This window comes from Octopus sinensis, linkage group LG18 (assembly GCF_006345805.1).
Source record: "Octopus sinensis linkage group LG18, ASM634580v1, whole genome shotgun sequence".
In the NCBI taxonomy this organism is placed as follows: domain Eukaryota; kingdom Metazoa; phylum Mollusca; class Cephalopoda; order Octopoda; family Octopodidae; genus Octopus; species Octopus sinensis.
Window position 1 is genome coordinate 45551220 of NC_043014.1, and position 22297 is coordinate 45573516.

Genomic DNA, 22297 nt, shown 5'->3' on the forward strand with positions numbered 1-22297 from the left:
AAATTCTCCTCCTCTGTTTTTAACCAGAATCATGGTCTTGTATGTATCAAACAGTTTTTCTTTTTTTTTCGATTCATAGTTATTTTCTTTACCTTCTAATATTTCACCGTAGAGTGAGAATTATGTTATTTAGCCCCAAGGTAAGCCCTGACCAAGCAGACTTCTCATCAAAATCATTCCAGTTATGACCATCCACCCTCTCCCTTTGTAGATCAGAAACTGTGTTATCCAGTGTATACTGTTTTAAGACAAATGTGATCTGAGGAAGATTTAGCAGTAATTTCTAGCAGGTCAATTTACAGCATAGAGGCTTCATCACTGGCTTAAATTGAAAGTTGGGCCTCTTTTTTTTTTTTTCCCTCCAGACACATTCTCAGAAAGAAGTCAGTATGTGTCTTGCCCCAGGACCTAATGCCGTACTTTTAGGGCGTGAAACATGATTTTAAAAAAAATCCTTTTTATTTTTTAGCGAAATCCAATTTTGCTAAATCAATATTTTTTTTCTAATAGAATACCCCTCTTTACTCATTCCGAGAAATGCTAACTGTGTAGCAAGTTTTCTACTGGAATTTTCATTTTTCTACTTTACAACCACTTTGCTTAATAGCAATATTGAATTAATTATCAGTAAGTGGTTGGTAATCTGTTTAAATTTTTCTACTGACCCCACCACTTCAGAATGAGAGGTGAGGTAACCTCAGCAGGATTTGAACTCACAAGTATAAAGGATCATGATTAAATACTTATTACATGGCATTTTGTCTGATGCTCTACCGACTCAACTAATCATCACCATTAACTGTAGAATTAAAGATATACTTGTCAACCTTCCTCCTCTGGGATTTGAACTCAGAATGTGAAAGAGTGTGGACTAAATACTTACTACATGGCATTTAGTTGGATGCTCTACCGACTCAACTAATCAACACCATTAATTGTAGAACTAAAGATATACTCATCAACTTTCCTCCTCTGGGATTTGAACTCAGAATATGAAAGACTGTGACTACTTACTACATGGCATTTAGTTGGATGCTCTACCGATTCAACTAATCAACACCATTAAATGTAGAATTAAAGATATAGTCAACCTTCCTCCTCTGGGATTTGAACTCAGAATGTGAAAGACTGTGGACTAAATACTTACTACATGGCATTTAGTTGGATGCTCTACCGACTCAAACAACCAACACCATTAACTGTAGAATTAAAGATATACTCATCAACTTCCCTCCTCTGGGATTTGAACTCAGAATATGAAAGACTGTGACTACTTACTACATGGCATTTAGTTGGATGCTCTACCGATTCAACTAATCAACACCATTAAATGTAGAATTAAAGATATAGTCAACCTTCCTCCTCTGGGATTTGAACTCAGAATGTGAAAGACTGTGGACTAAATACTTACTACATGGCATTTAGTTGGATGCTCTACCGACTCAAACAACCAACACCATTAACTGTAGAATTAAAGATATACTCATCAACTTCCCTCCTCTGGGATTTGAACTCAGAATATGAAAGACTGTGACTACTTACTACATGGCATTTAGTTGGATGCTCTACCGACTCAAACAACCAACACCATTAACTGTAGAATTAAAGATATACTCATCAACTTCCCTCCTCTGGGATTTGAACTCAGAATATGAAAGACTGTGACTACTTACTACATGGCATTTAGTTGGATGCTCTACCGATTCAACTAATCAACACCATTAAATGTAGAATTAAAGATATAGTCAACCTTCCTCCTCTGGGATTTGAACTCAGAATGTGAAAGACTGTGGACTAAATACCACATGGCATTTTGCCTGATGCTCTACTGACTCAGCTAACCAGCAGCACAAGCAATAGGATTAAAGGTGAACTTGTTGACTTTCCCTCCATTAAGAATGTGCATCGACAACACCTAAGAGACTTTCCCTCTTTCCGGCTTTCAGTTAGTCAGAAGCCCCCTTTTTATTGTTCTGCTACTTTTGTTTTGAGAACACGAAGCTACAAGTTAAATTGCATAACACTGCAGTCGCCGAACAATGGAGACTGTGCACTGGCAACACTGTGATCAAGATGTCGGGTGCAGTTATTGATTTATTTTTAGAAGTAATTTATGCTGCTTTCATCAAATAAAACGAGAGTGCATGCGTATGTGCATGCATATGTGAATTTATTACATGAAATAAGCGGAGGAAAATGCAAGCGTGTAAGAAGAGGGTCACATGCATTATTATTGAAATAAAATATTCGTTGAGGTCATTCGGTATGAAAAATTTCGATTCACAACTGACAAACGCATAATAATGAACCAATGATGGAACCTCTGTGAGGGTGCTTGACTGGCTAGAAATAGCAGCTGAGTGTAACTGGTGCTCTGTTGGTTACGACGATGAGGGTTTCGACTGATCTGATCAATGGAACAGCCTGCTTGTGAAATTGATGTGAAAATGGCTGAGCACTCCACAGACACAAGTACCCTTGACGTAGCTCCCAGGAAGATTCAGCAGGACACAGGGTGTGACAAGGCTGGCCCCCTTGAGCTTCAGGTACTACTCACTTTTGCCAGGTGAGTAGACTGGAACACCGTGAAATAAGGACACAATGCATCACCAGGAATTGAACCCATGACCATACCATCTTGAACAGACGACCCTAACCACTTAGCCATATGTTTTCTTTGCTGAATCTGAAGAAAAAGATGGCCAGGGCTGGAATGGTTTTGATCATAGGCTTACTTGGGGTTAAACAACAGAAATGAGCTAAATAAAAAAAAAAAAAAAAAAAAAAAAAGGAATTGTGATTTATGTGCATGGAAAACTTTGTAAGATTAGGAGGGTGGGTACAATCATGACAAAAAGACTCTACTGGTATTGGTTTTCTTGGGCCCCAGTCCCCAAAGGAAAGAAATGCGAGGTTGGAACTGAGGGAGTTTGAAATTAGACCCCTTGAAATTACATTGAATGCTGTAAAGCAGTGCTTTTCAAACTTTTTGCTGGAACGGAACCCCAAGGAAACATTCCACTGGCTCGAGGAACCCCTGTGCAATAATTTAATAGTCTTATGCACACATATCTGCACAGGAGAATTAAAAATTACTGCTGATTTTAGCAGTTTTGCTAACTTCTTGCGGAACCCCTGCACTGTACTGGGGGAACCCTGGTTGAAAACCACTGCTGTAAAGCAATAATAGTTTGGCATTCTACTGTCTTGGCAGTAACTGTCACTCCATTTCCTACAATGCAGAAATACTGCAGCCAAAGTAGACAAAATCATTTAGAAGTTGATGTGTGTTAGTAAGAATTGTTAGTACAAATATATCACAGAGAGAGGCACACAGTTTCCATTTAAATGTATTTTATTATAAAACGATATTAACATTATTGTACAAAAATTAGGGCTATATATTTTGATACACCTGGAAATTGTCAAAGTGATTTTGTTTTGGAACTGTCAGAGGGCGAAGTCAAATTATAATCAGTCTGGTCAAAAAAGTGCATAGCATTTGTAAACTTTGCACAAAGTAAAATGGAAAAAAAAAAGTCTGAAAAGAGCATTTTTTTTACTCAGTTAAAAATGTTTTGCCTTAAATACTGCTCTCGAGAAGAAATAGATTGAGGGGAAGAGGAGATTTAATTCAGAGGGATTTAAAAAAAAAAAGGTGGAATCAAATAAAACATTTACTTTAGACTGGATTAACCTCCAATGTTATCCAAATTTTTCACTCCAGATGGTAATTAATTATCAAATTAATATTATTTACAATTCTACAAACATTAAAGTTAATGTTACCGGAGAGTGTCAAAATGGAAAAACGAAAAATAAACATAAAAATTAATGCAAAATATTTGATTTCTTTTAGATTTCTGACAACATAAAATTCTAATTTATGGCTAAGATGTTATGTTGTCATGTAATTAACCAGTTAAAAAAAAAAAATTCTCATTACAAAAAAAATGGGGAAGGGGTGGGGACAGTTTCTCTTATTCTTTTTCATTCCAAGTCTCTGTTCTTGAAAGAGTTTTATATATGGAATAACAATAGCTTTTTTTTTAAGGAAAAATTTTAAGAAAAAAAAAAAATGTTTTTGCAATTCTGTTGAGCTAACATTGTTAAATATTCGGTTAATGGTAAATGTGTCACAACAAAGCACTTAAGAAATTGTGCTATTAATACAGATAAATCAAAACTAAGTTACTCTTTTTTTTTTTTTTTTTTACAGAACATTTTCTTCCCTTCCCATTCACTGACCAGCAGATATTATACAAACTTCCAGGTAAAATTGGCATGTTTTTCTTTTCGGCACTTAATTTATTTCTGTCACAATTGGGGGAGGGGAAACAAAAAAAAAAGTCAATAAAAAAAACATACACACAAAAGACAATTTATAAAGAACCTCCATATACACTTTTTTTGTTTTTGTTTACAGTTCATTGAACACACAAAATGTTTGTTTTTTTTCTTTAATACAGGATTACTTTTCACGCTTGTCGGCTGCGTCATTTTTGCAGTTGTCAGTTTTTTTCTCAATAAGTGAAATGAATTTTGTGAAAAGTAGGTATGTCTTTCCTATGAAAACTGGTGGTACATCATCATCATCATCATCATCATATATGGAAAGGCCAGATTGATGTATATGAGAGAGAGAATGTACAGTTATAGCAGTCAATGTTGAGCACTGTTTAAGCTTTTATTCATGTCTGTCTGTCTGTCTATTTGGAATGGGTGTAGGTGCAAACGTAGAAATTGAGCCTGTGGCCACCAAGGGGCACAATGTTACAAAAATGAGGAGGAAAAAAATCAAAGAGAGAGAGAGAGAGACAGGAAAATCTTGAGCAAAATACTACGAAAACTGATACGGTAAGATGGTTTTATATAACACACACACACACACACACTATATATATAACAGGAACATTTTTGTGTTATTTCTCTTGCCTCGCAACAAATGGATTTGAAATGACTTTGGAAAGTTTTGGACTGACTCCTTGAACTATTTAAAAAAAAAAAAAAACTTTTCAGTGTATGTTGACTAAACTTTGAATTCATTTCGAAAATTGCTATTTGTTGGGTTTCACCTGGCTTCTAAACCATTTACAATTTATAATATATGTAAATAGATTTTAAATATTGATAAAGAACAGAAACATATTTTCTCGTCTTTTCTTTCAAAACATCCTGATCTAGACAGTGCTATTTTAATAAATATAATAATCCTTTCTACTATAGGTACAAGGCTTGAAATTTTGGGGAAGGGGACAAGTCGATTACATCGACCCCAGTTTTTCACTGGTACTTTGACCCTGAAAGGTAAAGTCAGCCTTGGCAGAATTTGAACTCAGAATGTTAGGACAGATGAAATACCACTAAGCATTTTTCCCAGAGTGCTAACGATTCTGCTAGCTTGCTGCCTTAATAATAATAATAATAATACTACTAATAATAATAATAGGTGAATTTACCCAGTCCTTAAAGCAAAAACCAAAAACAGTTTAGAAACTCTTCTTGCTTTCAATCTAACTAAAATCATTGCCATTTTTTTGAGTTACACAACAGTTCTAAAATGAGCAGAAATTGCTGCTTTTTCAGAAATTTATAGATTATGAAATAGAAAGTCCAAGACCTGTAAACTGTCCTTAATAGAACAAACCAAAATAACAAATAACTCTAGTCTGTTACGATTTTAGGACCATTTTCAATGAAAATGGGATAAAATAAATAACCTACAAAAGCCATTTTGAATAACACAGTCAACTTGACACAACATTGCTAAAGGCAGATGCAGCAGAAAGCATTTTGCATGGCATAAATGTCTCAGACAAGCTTTATATTTAACAAGCTAAACCATGAGATGTTGATTGACAGCTAAGAGAGGTGGGCAGAGATATTTCCCCTTAGGTGATCAGAATTAAAAGATTAACATCACATCGAGGTTAATGATTGAATTAAGAAGTTATCTATTTGTCAGTGAAGAGTTTGTTGACAATTTGCCTAAAAAGCTTCTTTGCTTTTTGTTTTTCTGTTACAAATAGAAAATGGTTTTCAAACAGAAATGTCATCTTCATTTTTACTAACCAATAATGGCTTGGCTGTGATGGTTTAAACCGGCCACATCTGGCCCAGATAGTCTACTTGTTTTATATTTGAAGTAGCCATATCTAACCTCTCACACCTAACCTACATTGACATTCTAAAAATAAGCAATCACATTATTGAAACCTCAAAGCTGAAGATAATACATGAATAATTCAAAACAATTTGAGTGAAAAAGTATTACAATTAACAGAGTAACCTGAACACCAAAGGGTTAAAACAAACTGAAGCACTAAAGTTTCCTCTGAAATTCTGTATAGAGACATAAGAGGCTGTTCAGTTTTTAAAATACTCTGAATCACTTTAAAGCTGTTGTAAATTTAGGTTATAGAGAAACTGACTTGTTTCGCTGGCTGAATTCTGAATGTGTTCCTTGTTAGCAATGACAATATTTTCATTAGCTAAATAGACACTTACAACTCTAATTCATAAATATGTGTTAGACAGGCTGATTGATAGACAGACATGGGAGGAAAAATGTGAGGTCATAATCTGCATGCCTTTCTCAGGGTCATTAGTTTAGCAATGTAAAGTCAGTTCTTAATTCCAACTGAGAACCAAAATCAAAACCCCCAAAAAATTGCTTCGCTTTGCTAAGAAGAGCTTACTGCAACTACATAGCACTTGGCGCTTGCCGTAATCACAATTACAATGACGAAAGAATTAAAAACAACAGGAAGCTTACATTCAAAATAATTCCAAAGTCATCTACGCAATTTCTAACCAATGTTATTTTATTATATACAAAGGTAAAGGGGGGAGCTTAGGGTTAAGGAACAAAAAAACTATTTCACCTACTTGAGTCGGAGGGGTGGTGGTGGGGATATGGTTGAGTGAATATTTACAGGTAAAGGGATAGGGGTGAAAAATAAGGCCCGATATGTCCATGTTTGTGTCATGTTGGTGGTAAAGTATTATCTTGTTCCTATCCCCTGAACAGGTATGAAGGGTCAAATGCTATCAAAATAAGCATTCCTCTTTTAGTACTCAAAATATACACAAAAATAATTCAGTCAGCATCTTTTTTCCCCTTCTTCTGGTTCTTTTAAAATCATGAATCTGCTTTGGGAGCTTCTTTTCGTTAATTCATTAATTATTATTTTTTTTTTGGACTTGTGAACTGATTATGAAATGGATTTCTTGCTTGTCACAACTTATATAAAGTACTGGTAATAAGGACACCTTAATTTTTTAAGTACAAGAACAGGAAGGGAATTAAGATTGTCTAACAACTTTCATTATGCCTTTCTCAAGGGCATTAAGGGGCCCCAAACTAGGAACCAAATCTGAGTTACTGAGTAAGCCTGTCTGCTGTACCTCAACTCACCAAGAGCTTTATATCTTGCTCTATGATTTGTACTCTAAGTTTTGGGGTGTGTATGTGTGTTTATATATGTGTATATATATTACAGAAAATAAGAGCATCATTAATAATTTAGCATATGTAATCCAGAACAAATCATATTCTAATGTAATTTACAAAACAGTAATTCCAGCAGGTAGATAAATAGCCGAAGAAAAATGTATTTTAGAAAAAGAACTTTTAAAAATCTGAAATTGCTGTTTGTACCATTATCCATTTGACTACATATATATATATGTGTGTGTGTGTGTATGGTATGTTCTTTATAGTAGAATGGAAGGACACTTAAGGGTAATATTTTTTCTATAGATGTTTGGTGTTTTTTTTAAATATTGTAAAATATCTGATCGTTCTCCTGCATAATTGTGACCTGTAATATACTTTTTTTACTTGTTTCAGTCATTTGACTGCGGCCATGCTGGAGCACCACCGTTAGTCGAGCAAATCGACCCCCAGGACCTATTCTTTGTAAGCCTAGTACTTATTTTATCGGTCTCTTTTGCCGAACCGCTAAGTTACGGGGATGTAAACACACCAGCATCGATCGGTTGTCAAGCGATGTTGGGGGGACAAACACTGACACACACACACACACATATATATATACATATATACGACGGGCTTGTTTCAGTTTCCGTCTACCAAATCCACTCACAAGGCTTCGGTTGGCCCGAGGCTATAGTAGAAGACACTTGCCTAAGGTGCCACGCAGTGGGACTGAACCCGGAACCATATGGTTGGTAAGCAAGCTACTTACCACACAGCTACTCCTGCACCTATGAATATAGGTATAAGATATAAAAAAAAAAAATCCCAACAAAATGAGTTAAAATCCTAATTCCATATTACTTTATAAATTAACTTATCCAACGGCAATTAAACACTCAACAAATTAAGTGTTCCGCATAAATTTAACACTTAATTCAAAGAAACTTTGAATGATGTCTGTTGATCAACACGACCCAATTCACATCTAGACAATTATTTGAGGCACTTTCATGTCGCATGGCACAACAGATAGCTTGTACCATAAAGAGTTAACGTAATAATTAATTTGCAATTAAAGTTTTTCATAAATAAATCTGATCAAAACTACAGGTACACCATTGATTTTCTGGCAAATGATGGTCTGACACCCCTTTCAATCTGGATAAATTACAAGGCGGAAATCCCTATGAAATTTCCACAGCTACCAAACTAAGTTCACTGCATGGCCACTGTGGCATTGTATGTTGCATGTGTTTGAATCCAGATAAATTGTGAAGGGTAAGTTCAAATTCCAGTCTAGTTCACTGCATGACACAATTGTTGTGTGAACTGTGCATTTATTTGCATTTACTTATTCTGCACTTTTTTGATAGACCCTTTGCTTATTTAACTTTCAGTTACCCTTATTTGTAACAGCCATAGTTAAGAGAATTTAAAGCATCAGTGACACTAATTCATAATGATCCAAGATAAAGTTGGACAGTTGAAACAAAATAAAAAAATGAACCGTGGTGTTTCAGTATGTAAATTGTGTGATGTAATTAATCATTAGCATATAATTATTTCTTTATTACCCACAAGGGGCTAAACATAGAGGGGACAAATAAGGACAGATCAAGTGATTACATCGCCCCCAGTGTGTAACTTGTACTTAATTTATCGACCCTAAAAGGGTGAAAGGGAAAGCCGACCTTGGTGGAATTTGAACTCAGAATGTAACGGCAGATGAAATACCGCTAAGCATTTCACCCGGCGTGCTAATGTTACAGCCAGCTTGCCGCCTAAATAAGTAGCATTTAATTAAGTAGGTTAGAGGTGTTCTGATAAATTATTATTATTATTATTACATGACCACAAATGGTTAATCCGTCAAGGCTTTGTAACCAAGGATACCAGAACATCAGTGATGTACCTGCATAATGGTGAAAAGGGTGAACCCCATAATCAATGCCTTCTAAACTTCTCAATCAATATTGTTTGTTCTTTGATAAGCTATTGGAATAACTAATAAATGAAATAAGAATTTAGACCCTTGTTTTTCAAAGACATATCTACATTAATGTTGGATATTCTTTAAAAAACTCAAAATTGTTGTACTGTGTGTGTGTGTGTGTGTGTGTGTGTGTGTTGTGTGTGTGTGTGTGTGTGTGTGTTAAATGATTTAAAAGAAAAAAAAAATTTCTGAAGTAATTTTATCAAACCATATTGTTAGAAGGGGTGGGCGGGGAGCATAAGGCAAAATTGGGTCTGGGTGTGTACGGTGTAAAATAAAATATATATAAGAAGAAAAAAAAAAGTGAAAATTTGGTTTTCACATACCGAACCTGCATTCTACTCAAGAAGCCATTACATCTTTTTGAGATCAATTATGCACAGTAATCCAGTCCACAAAAATGTTAAAAAAGGTGGGTTTCTTCTTCATTTCTATTGAAACTATGAACCATTCAACCAGGGATCAAGTAGATGATGATGATGACGATGATAAAAATAACTGATTGCTTTATATGTATGTATGTGTGTGTGTGTGTGTGTGTGTCACTTTCTCCAACTCTAGAGTTTGGATGGGGCTAGTCTTGAAGCTGTACAAACTACTATACTAACTCTCCACCCACCATTAAACCAATACTTTTTTTTAATTAATAGCTTGGCGTAACAAAAAAAGCAAAGGTGGGGTGCAGAGTTTACAGTAAAATTAAACTTGCTCCTCCTATCAAAGAAAATAAAATTTAACATTACTTTGACTAGGATTTTTGTTGTTGTTTGTTTTCACTTTAGTAATTAATTAATTAAGTTATTCAAAACGGTTATATCCTTCGCAACTAAAGTCCGTCACAGAAAGGACTATTCAGGTTGGATAGAGATAACCGAGCAGAGGGGACGGAAAAGGGGATTGTGATTAGAGCAGCTGTAAGGTCCGATGTTAAATAAGAATTTTTTATGATTTAAGAAAAAAAAAAAAAAAAAAAAAAACAACTCCCACGAAAATAAGTTTCAGAGAAACGGTAAAGAGTAAATATAAAACCATGAAGATGATATGGAAAAGCAATGAGAATAGAAAAGTAGTTGAGGAACGTAATGGTGTTGGTGGATAGAATTAGTGAAAAGATAGGGAATATGGGGAAACAAGGTGCCTAGTTTCTTTTATCAGCAGTATATAGTTATAGGAATGCTATCTGTTGAATTTCTTTGTTAGATACAGCAGTATGCTTGATGCTATTAATGTAAGGATGCTACCTAATAGAATGTTCATTGCTTTTGTACAGCAGTTAAGTAGGTCATTTGAAATTTTTAAAAATCCATTAGAATATCTATAAAAAAAACTTAAAAATTAAAAAAAAAAAAAAACTGGATGGCTGGAGACCAGCTGTGATGATGATGATGATGGTAGTGAAGATGAAATTGAAAGTGGTCAGAGAGAATTGATTGATTGATTGATTGATTATTAATTATTTTTTTTTTGTATTGTAAGACAATATGTGAACTCTCCTGTTTTGCAAGGAACAATAAAAAAAAAAATAATAATAATAATAAAAAAACATGTCAGATGATGTTTTGACGACAAAAGAAGTGAACCATGCTAAAAGTGAGATGGATAGAGGGGAGCTGGAGGAAAAATTTCTTAGAGTCCAAAAAGTTAATTTCGAAACCTAAATCTACTATCTCCTTGTTGGTGGTAGACTTTATAATTCAAAGATGTTTGTGTTTGGTGCTAGAATGAACAAACGGTAGGAAATGAGAGAATGGAATCTTTAATGTTTTCTTCATATTTTCACTTTTAGTCATTTTAAGCAGCACTGGTGGTAGTAGTAGTAGTAGTAGCAGCAGCAGGGGATGTTTTACAGGAGATGAAATGGCTAATGTAACAATCACAGTAGTAGTAGTAGTAGTAATAATAATGGTTTCAAATTTTGACACAAGGCCAGCAGTTATGAGGAACGGGCTAAGTCAGTTACATCAACTCCAGTGCTCATCCGGTACTTATTTTATCGACCCTGAAAGGATGAAAGGCAAAGTCGACCTCGGCAGGATTTGAACTCAGAACATGTAGATGGACAAAATGCTGCTAAGTGTCTTGCCTGGCGTGCTAATGATTCTGCTAGCTCGCTGCCTTAGTAATAATGATAATAACAATCCAGGCACAAGGCCTGAAATTTTAGGGGGGGAAGGGGACTAGTTGATTACACTGACCCCAGTGAAACACTGGTACTTAATTTATTGACCTCGAAAGGAAGACAGGCAAAGTCGACCTTAGAAGGATTTGAACCCAGAACATAAGGATGGACGAAATGCCACTAAGCATTTTGCCTGGCATGCTAATGATACTGCCAGCTCTTCACCTTAATCATGATAATAATACTAATAGTGATTAACTTTCTCTAAGGACCCTCATCTTCATCTCTAAACCATCCATGAACAACAATTCTGACATGCATAATAATAATAATACAACAGCAATCTTCCATACTGGTTGCATTCCCACATCTAAATTTTACAGAATTTGATTGGTTGCTTCAAGTATCACATGGTGTTATACAATAGGAAAGAATCGAAGAGTGTGAAAGTTGCAGGAAATCGATGCAGTAAAAAAAAAAATTAATAAATAGGTAGAGAGAGAGAGAGAGAGAGAGAGAGAGAGAGAGAGAGAAAGGACATATAGTAATGGAGGCCAAACAACATCTGGAGAGGTGAAGAATTTTGGAAGATAGTGGGGGGGTGTTCGACGAACAATATATCATCAGCCAGTACGGTTACGGTACAGTTAGGATGGCCATCAGTGGGATGCAGGTGAAATGACATCATACAATGACTTCGTAAATAACCTTTTTAGGTCGTGAAGAGTCTGGTGTGGAGTAGCCACTTTCGCGTCCACTGGTGCTGGTATCCCGTGGCAGACCGTCAGGGTTGAGACTGATGAAATTCATGTTCCTGGTCGGAGACTGAGGGTGACCATAGAAGTTAAGATCTGCAAAGACAAAAGAAAGGTCTCGTTAGCATTTAGTGTGCCACTTTGTGCCATAGTATTATTGAGTCACACATTTACGCTCAGCATCTCCGTCGACCACTGTGTAACAAAATTTTCATTATTTTTTTTTTTTTTGTCTTTGGTCAGGAAGTATCATTTCCTATTTGCCTCTATCTAGAAATCGAAAGAAATGACTACTATTCCCTTCACAAACTTTGCTTCTCTGTTTTGGAACTGACCTGTTTCCCCATTGCATTTAGACAGATTTAGTACTGAGTTGCTAAAGCAGAAATATCCGTTTCTTTATTACCCACAAGGGGCTAAACATAGAGGGGACAAACAAGGACAGACAAACGGATTAAGTTGATTACATCGACCCCAGTGCGTAACTGGTACTTAATTTATCGACCCCGAAAGGATGAAAGGCAAAGTCGACCGTGGCGGAATTTGAACTCAGAACGTAACGCCAGACGAAATATGGCTACGCATTTCGCCCAGCATGCTAACGGTTCTGCCAGCTCGCCGCCTTCAATTTCTAAAGCAGAAATATCATTAGAGCAAATATTCTGCTCAGTACCACAGATTTGATGTCAGTTGCTTGACATTAACCACTAGAGCATGTAACTTAATGGCTGACAATCTGTGCATCTCTGATCATGACCAGGAGTAGTGGGGGAGTATCATAGCCATGTGCTGAGAGGGATTCTTTGGGGTTTGAATAAATGTAACAAAAGCAAAGTTTGATGGAAATATTAGCCATTCTTCATACTTTCTAGGGATAAGCAAACAGGAAATAAGAGTTGCTACCCAAGGACAAAAATCTTGTTACACAGTGTAATTACCAAGCTGTCTTTAAATTATTCAGGAGATGAAAATGGAACAAATAACATAACTTCACAACTAATATTAAAACCCCCATCCCCTTGTGATCACAGGTGCTTGCAGGGAATTGAAAAGGCCTATCCTGACTCGTACATCTCCTTTTCCCCCACCACCCATATTTTGTATCCAATACTAAACACTATGTCCAGTCCTTCTCCAGAAATGTCAGGTCTTTGAATCTTCTGCCCCTCCCACATGTGCTTTTCTTCGGTGGCACGTAAAAAGCACCATCCGACCGTGGCCGTTTGCCAGCCCCGTCTGGCACCTAAAAAGCACCCACTACACTCACGGAGAGTGGTTGGCGTTAGGAAGGGCATCCAGCCGTAGAAACATTGCCAGATCAGACTGGGCCTGGTGCAACCTTCAGACTTCCCAGACCCCAGTTGAACCGTCCAACCCATGCTAGCATGGAAAGCGGATGCTAAATGATGATGATGATGTTTAACTTGTAACAGTTTAAATAAAATCATTATCATCATCATCATCGTTTAATGCCTGCTTTCCATGCTAGCATGGGTTGGACGATTTTGACTAAGGGCTGGCGAACCAGATGGTTGCACCAGACTCCAGTCTTGATTTGGCAGAGTTTCTACAGCTGGATGCCCTTCCTAACGCCAACCACTCCGAGAGTGTAGTGGGTGCTTTTTACATGCCACCGGCACGGGGGCCAGTCAGGCGGTACTGGCAACGACCTCGCTCGAATCCTGTTACACATGCCACCAGCACAGGTGCCAGTAAGGCGACTTTGGTGACTGCAGTTTCTGGGTATTGACCCGTCATCAGTGCACAACAATCACCGATCAATCCTATCTGTCACAAAGAGCCTGCAAAGCTCATAGAAACTGTCTCTTCTTTCAGACTCAGCAAGTTAAAAAAAAAATCTAAAAAAAAAAAAACTGTTTTCTTCAGGTCATTTATCTCCCAGCATTTAGGAATGCAAATCACACAACCCACCGTCGCAGACCCACCAACCATCATGCAGGAAAATGCTCTTGAAACCAAGACCATGCGTAAGTGAGGTATATTTATATATCACAGACTGTTTAGAAAAGAATAAAGCAATTATAACATGCCATGCTTAATTTCTGTCATCTGTAAAAATAAAAGTATATATTAAAAAAAACAAAAAACCCACTTCATTATTGAAGTGTGCTGTAGAGGGGTTCATCAGTGAAACAAGGGCCATTAAATCCTAATGGGGTTGGTTTTTGGTGTTTCTCAGCTTTTATAGTATTGACAATGATAACATTCTAAAGAGCATGCCTACCTCCAGGTTTTTCAGCTGGACTTCTACAAGCGTCAGAATAAGAGGGAGGGACATCGTGATTAGGGTCTGGAAAAAAGATACACAACAGCATGCCAGAAGTGGAAACGGAGAAAGAGTGAACAAGTATTGCTAAACAAATTGCAGAGAACCATCTATGAGGTTTTGGTTAGAAAGCAGCTTTAAATTTTTCTGGTATTTGGATGCAAAGATGGAAAGGTCTCCTTCGAATCACATTCTACAGTCTTAAAACAAAAGGATTACTACAACAGGGAAAGCATTCAGATTCAAGATTTGCTTGATCAGGGTTAAGCTAGGGTTAAACAACAACAACTCATATTACAATGAGCCAACAAGGAAGCATTGATGTGGTTGCTCAATCTGCTAAAAATAGCAGCTAAGTCTGTCTTAAATTACATTAATGTAATTCAAAGTACACTACGTCTGAATAAAATAAAATAAAATAAAAGAATGGAAAGCTGAGTTAACTCAGGGGTTTGACAATTTTAACAAGAACAATATAAATTCAGACCAATGAAGAGGGAGCCTTCATATGGTAGCCAGATCTGCTAGAAATAGCAGCCAAATTCCCCTCAAATTGCACCCTATTGTCTTAAAGGACAAATTGGACGACACAGTCCTAGGTATAATGTGTCTGAATCAAAAACAAGATGGTTATAGCCAGAACAGCCTTGATCACACGTCTGTTTGTTCAATACTGCAACTTAGCAACAGGAACTTGAATTGTCTCAAACTGTTCATCAGATTTCATATCTTGTGATGGTTTTTGGATTAAAATCAATGCGAAGCAAAAATCCAATTCTTTCTTTGGAAAGCACTGTCAGTTGGAAATGGATGAAGTCTCATTAAAATCTGATGCACCATTTCAGTCATTATGATCCTTTTATGTTAACAAGTTTAAACCACACAAAGGTTAATTGACTTTTTCTTTCCAACCTTAAGGCTAAGACTACGTGCCTTCATTGGTCAGTTAAAGTTGAGACAGTGTCATGTGACAACTTGCCGGGGCTGCCTGCTGGAGCCTAGCAGCAGGTATTTAAAGGGGAAAAAATTTGACAAGTCAGTCAATCGCCCACTGACACTACATTGAAGAGGCCAGGGAACAGAAGAAAGAAGACATGCACCCAACACCAGAGCTGAAGACACCTCTGAAAGGGGGGGCCCTGCCATGTCAAAATTTTCTTCTACTGAATTTCACTGCCAAGACTTTGGTAAAAGACACTCACCTGAGATCGTGTGTGTATGTGTGTGCGTGCGCACATGCATTAGAATTACATCTGAAACTATGTAATTGTGAAACAAACTCTTAGCCACACTTCCATGTTTGCACCTCATATCTACTTTGAGACTGAAATTATTATTATTATTTTTTTTTTTGACAGCCGGTTCAATCCCACTGGGTAACACTTTGAACAAGAGTTTTCTACTATGGTCTTGGGCTGACCAAAACCTTGTGAGTGGATTTGGTCGACAGAAACTGAAAGAAGTCCATTGTGTATATATGTGTGCCTGTGTGTCCTCCCATCACCGTTTCACAGCTGGTGTTGGTTTGTTTACATCCTTGTACATTAGCAGTTTGGCAAAAGAGATTGATAAAATAAGTACCAAACTTACAAAAATAAATAAAATAAATAAATAGATAGGCGCAGGAGTGGCTGTGTGGTAAGTAGCTTGCTAACCAACCACATGGTTCCGGGTTCATTCCCACTGCGTGGCATCTTGGGCAAGTGTCTTCTGCTATAGCCCCGGGCCGACCAATGCCTTGTGAGTGGATTTGGGAGACGGAAACTGAAAGAAGCCTGTCGTAAATATGTATGTATATGTTTTTGTCCCCCTAGCATTGCTTGACAACCGATGCTGGTGTGTTTATGTCCCCGTCACTTAGCGGCTCAGCAAAAGAGACCAATAGAATAAGTACTGGGCTTACAAAGAATAAGTCCCGGGGTTGATTTGCTTGACTAAAGGCGGTGCTCCAGCATGGCCACAGTCGAATGACTGAAACAAGTAAAAGAGTATACCTATAGATAGATAAAAAAATAAGTACTGGGGTTGATTTGTTCAACTAAAATTTCTTCAAGGTGATGCCCCAGCATGGCCACAGTTTAATGACTGAAACAAGTAAAGGATTATAAGAGGATTAACAACAACAACAATTAATATCATTTGCTGACATTTTCTATCCCTTGTATTATTCTCTCATCCTTCAGAGCAAGTCATCTCCAGAGTGTGAGGAGGGGAAATTAATTAAAGTGTTATAGTGACTGACTGACTGATTAGCTCGTTAAGACTATCGAGTTAAAGAGTTAAGCGGTGGAGCAAACAAATGTAAGGGTAGAATTGCAGAAGGGGGGGGGGGAAACAACAACAAAACAAAAATGTAACAAAAGCAAAAACACAAAAAAAAACCTTGTTCAACAGGAATAAAACGTCAGGCACAAATTGTTTTAGTTCGTTAATGTTAGTAAAATGAAGCAAAATAACAAAACTGTAACGAGCAACCAGTTTCTTCCAAAAGAAGAATATACCTAAACAAAGAATAATCTTTTCTACTCTTGGCACAAGGCCTGACATTTTTGGGAGAAGGGGCCAGTTGATTAGATCGACCCCAGTACGAAACTGATACTTAATTCATCGACCCCGAAAGGATGAAAGGCTAAGTCAACCTCGGGGGAATTTGAACTCAGAACGTAACAGCAGACGAAATATGGCTAAGCATTTCACCCGGTGTGTTAACGTTTCTTATTTCTTTACTACCCACAAAGGGCTACACACAGAGGGGACAAACAAGGACAGACAAACGGATTAAGTCGATTATATTGACTCCAGTGTGTAACTGGTGCTTATTTAATTGACCCCGAAAGGATGAAAGACAAAGTCGACCTTGGTGGAATTTGAACTCAGAACGTAAAGACAGACAAAATACTGCTAAGCGTTTCACCCGGTCTGTTAACGTTTCTTATTCCTTTACTGCCCACAAGGGGCTACACACAGAGGGGACAAACAAGGACAGACAAACGGATTAAGTCGATTATATTGACTCCAGTGTGTAACTGGTGCTTATTTAATCGACCCCGAAAGGATGAAAGGCAAAGTCGACCTCGGCGGAATTTGAACTCACAACGTAAAGACAGACGAAATACTGCTAAGCATTTCATCCGGCGTGTTAACATTTCTGCAAGCTCGCTGCCTTAAACAAGGAATAACATAACATACATGCATAGAAGGACAAGACTGTTTACCTGAAATACTGAAATTTTGATCCCCATTTAGGGGGAATTTCTCCCTCGTTCTTCTCAACTCTGAGTGAGTGTGTTTGTGTGTGTGAGAGAGAGAGTCTGAGGATCCAATGGTTCTGCTTTGAGCTGTGCAAAAGATCTTTCCTAGTTTCTCACGAAAGCTGAGATATTTCATTCAACCAATAATTTAAAACTGATGCCATGGTGCAATTCTTGTTGAAGACTATTCAAGTTTTAATTTTATTTTATTCCTTCTCTCCAACTTTGTAGCAGTTGACTATAGTGCTGCTACACCAGTCATTGGGTATGACTCCTTTGTGTATCACCTAGTTAACTATATGGGTGACTAGGCTATAGCCAACACTGCTAGATATTTTGAGCATCTCTGCAGTGATTCCTGATGGGCCGGGGGCCTTCCCTGCCTTCATACTCTTGATTGCTTTATATATATATATATATATATATATACATACACACAGACACACACACATACATATACATACACACACACACACATACATACATACACACTCACATACAGACACACCACATACACACAGGTATATATATATACACACACATATATACACATACATATATATACACATATATACACACACATATATACACACATATATAGATATATACACATATATACACACACATATATATAGATATATACATAATATATATAGATATATTCATATATATATATACATATATATAAATGCATATAGATATATATATATCTGCATTAGCACCTCATTTTATCTAAGGGCATATATGCACATTCACATATGCTTATACTCTATTACTTTAATATAAATATATACACATACATGCATGAATACATACATATTTTAAATATGCACAAACACACACATATACACTTTATTATAAATACATACACAAACATACATACATATGCATATATGTCATGTGTCATACGGGGAAACAGAGCAAAGCTTGAATGAGTGTGTGTGTGTGTGTGTGCGTGCGTGCAAGCATGCTCAAATGTGTACTGTGTACTCTGTGTGTGTGTGTGTGTTTATATTAAATCAGTTCATGACCATCCCTGTAAATTAAGAACAATGTCTTCAGAGATACCGTAATCGATCAAGCGTAAAATTAGCAGCTGCATGCAAAGGTGCAACAGTGTAGGAGTGTGACAGTGTGCAGTTCTGTGACAGCGTCAGAGAAATTAAACAGATTGCCCGAAGGAATGTAAAACAAGCTGGTGCTTATAGGAAAGATGCCATTTCTATCGCTTCCAGAAGTTATTATGCAAGGTGGACATAGCCAATCCCGAATTTCTTTTATTCTTTTCTTTCTTTCCGCCTCCCTCTCGTGTGTATTACTCTTTACTCTCTTTTACTCGTTTCAGTCATTTGACTGCGGCCATGCTGGAGCACAGCCTTTAATCGAGCAACTCGACCCCGGGACCTATTCTTTGTAAGCCCAGTACTTATTCTATCGGTCTCTTTTGCCGAACCGCTAAGTGACGGGGATGTAAACACACCAGCATTGGTTGTCAAGCAATGCTAGGGGGACAAACACGGACACACAAACACACACACACACACACATATATATATATACATATATATATGACGGGCTTCTTTTCAGTTTCCGTCTACCAAATCCACTCACAAGGCTCTGGTCGGCCTGAGGTTATATTAGAAGACACTTGCCCAAGGTGTCATGCAGAGGGACTGAACCCGGAACCATGTGGTTGGTAAGCAAGCTACTTACCACACAGCCACTCCTGCGTCTCAGTGTGCATTTCAATTCATTGATTTGTCAATGTTTAACCCCAGACCAAAAACATTCCCTGTTTGACTTTTATCCTTCTTTATGATAGTAAGCTGTGTGAACCAATGGGGGATTTGACTGCTATATCTAGGAAAATGAGTGACTACATAGAGGCTATAATAATGGCTGAATGAACATGCAATATTGCTCACCACACCACACCAATGTAGCAATGCAGCATGTTATTTAGTAAATCATGGCATTCATTGTAATATATCATGCCATGCATCATTACACCACTGCACCGGATTATACTGTGTGCATCATTTAGTGCTGCACACTATGTTATGGATTGCAGCACTATTATATATATTGCAACAGTTTATCATGTTGGCTCATTAATTATAATGTCAGACAGAATGGCAGTTGTAGAGGCTTGTGGTCAAGATTTGTGCATATGTGTGTATATATATATATGTGTGTGTGTGTGTGTGTGTATATGTATGTGTGTGCGTGTATATATATATATATATATATATATATATATCTATAATATAAATTGGACATGGGCGATCGTTGTATTCTTTCTTGTCTTGAGGTTCACAGCCAAGCGGCTGGGTGGATTCGTGTGAAAAATGGCACGTGAAGACGGGTGCATAGATTGGAATGCAGTTTGTACTTTTTTCCTAGACCCCATAGTTACCAATAAAATCGATTCAGGGGACCCGAAATGAAATGGTGGAGAAACACTGTTATAGATTATAGATATATATATTTTGTTGAATTTTCTGCTGCTTTAAATAAAGCATATTACTCTATCACTGGTATTTGAGTACTCTTTTTTTCCACCTTGTTTCACATTTATGTGTTTACTCCGGTATATATGTATATATATATATATATATATATATATATATATATATATATATATATGAGGTAAACTAGCTCCTGATAACATAGGCTTTAAACTTGAGATATCCAAGTGAGGGTTCAAAGTTATGACATGACTGTGTGCTAATATGATTCAGGTGGGTCTTGTTAAAATAAATAATGTCAAAAATAGGCAAAATGGTAACTGTAGAGACTGGTGACAGAGACAATGATGTATGTGTGTTATAATGTGATGTGTCTAGTTCAAGATAAAATAGGTTTTAAATACCGGATTGAGAACTAAATTGTGACAGTGTGTGCATTGATGTGACTTTGGTTCAGTGATGATGTTTTGATGTTTTCATAAATAGAGTAAGAAAAAGAGTGAATAATTTTTTGGTGCATTATGATGCCAGAGTGGTGTATGTAGAGGACGATGGTGTTAGAGACAAGGATACCCAATGAAAACTCGGCAAGTGTGACATAGAACATGTGCTGATGTGATTCAGGAGTGAGTGATGTTTATGAAAAAGAACGTGTAGATAGAGATAATTTCTGAAGAGTTTCTCTATCAAAACCAGGAAAAACTTAATCCAGGAATCATAAAGAATTAGAAAAAAATATATATATACACAGCAACTCCATGAAGGAGGGAAACAAAAAAAAAAAAATAGAAGTAAAAAAGAGAGAGTGGGAGAAATTGTGGGAATTTTTGGTTGTCCCAACCATGCAGGTGATGACTTGTAATAATATTATTATATCTGTACTCACTATCATTCCTGTAGGTGTCATAGGGTTTCTCGGGGTCAGACTCGTCGGACAGCTCATGAGCTATGTCATTGTCAGTGTAAGGCGGCAGCTCATCGGTGTGTTCACTGGAAGTGTTGTGTTTGTTCTCAATGTAGCCATTTGCATTTCCGTACGGACCATCTAGAAGGATTGCAACATCAACATCATCATTGCCTGCCCGGTTTTTTTTTGTTTTTTTTTTTAATTAATTAATTAATAATTTACTGCTACTTAAACCAAGAAACATAAGCTAAGTGATATGAATAAAAAATATTGATGACAGAGAAAGGAAAGAACTGCACAAAATAAAAAAAAAAGTGAATTAAAAAAATTTGCATAGTCTTGTGCAGAAGTTTCCAAGAGAAAATGTGAAAAAATGTGGCAGTTCTGAGAAAAAGAAAATTGGCTTAAAGTGAAAAAGGAAAGGCACGATGCAAGTGGAACCAAAAGTGAATTAGCAACATGCACATTTTCAAAATTGAGAAAAGGCACATAAACATGCAGCTTTAGGGGAAAAAAAGGAACAGAACAATGTGCAAGTGAACTGAAAGATGTATGGAAGAAAAAAAAAGATGAGGAGAAAGTGAAAAATGAAGGAAAAGAGAGAAACTGTGTGCTAAGAAAAATGTGATGGTGAGAAAAACTGGAAAAAAAAAAAAAAAAAAAAAAAAAACCCATTTTATCCCATACACATAATTTATATAACCTGCCTGAGATCATCTCTGATTCTTAGACACATACACACATGCAAAGAAAACAAAAAGCAACCTCCACCAGTTTCAAAGCATCCGTATTTAGCATATGTATTTGGTGGCCATATAAGAGGCATATCCCCCCCCAATCACCCTTGGTCCAACATGTATGTATTTCTTTATTGCCCACAAGGGGCTAAACACAGAGGAGACAAACAAGGACAGACAAAGGGATTAAGTAGATCCTGCTTTTCACACCTACCCCACAATGCCATTCTAAAAATAAACAATCACATTACCAAAATCTTGAAGTTTCAAGATAATACATGATTAATTGAAAATGATGAGAAAAAATTTGACAAAGTAATCTGAATACTAAAGGGTCAA

The 22297-nt window shown here is 36.8% G+C and overlaps 1 protein-coding gene across 6 annotated transcripts in view; it reads right to left on the reverse strand.

The window, feature by feature from the left end:
* Window positions 1-22297, reverse strand: part of LOC115221265 (titin-like) — a 429926-nt gene that overhangs the window by 67622 nt on the left and 340007 nt on the right. For 3 of the 6 annotated variants that reach the window (XM_036510966.1, XM_036510964.1, XM_036510962.1), the window contains 3 exons: window positions 21201-21359; window positions 14554-14619; window positions 12262-12404 (listed from right to left, as the gene is read on the reverse strand). In XM_036510966.1, coding sequence (XP_036366859.1) covers window positions 12262-12404; window positions 14554-14619; window positions 21201-21359 — 368 coding nt within the window. The remainder of the gene's footprint in view (window positions 1-12261; window positions 12405-14553; window positions 14620-21200; window positions 21360-22297) is intronic. The other 3 variants (XM_036510965.1, XM_036510963.1, XM_036510967.1) reach the window with 3 other exon arrangements.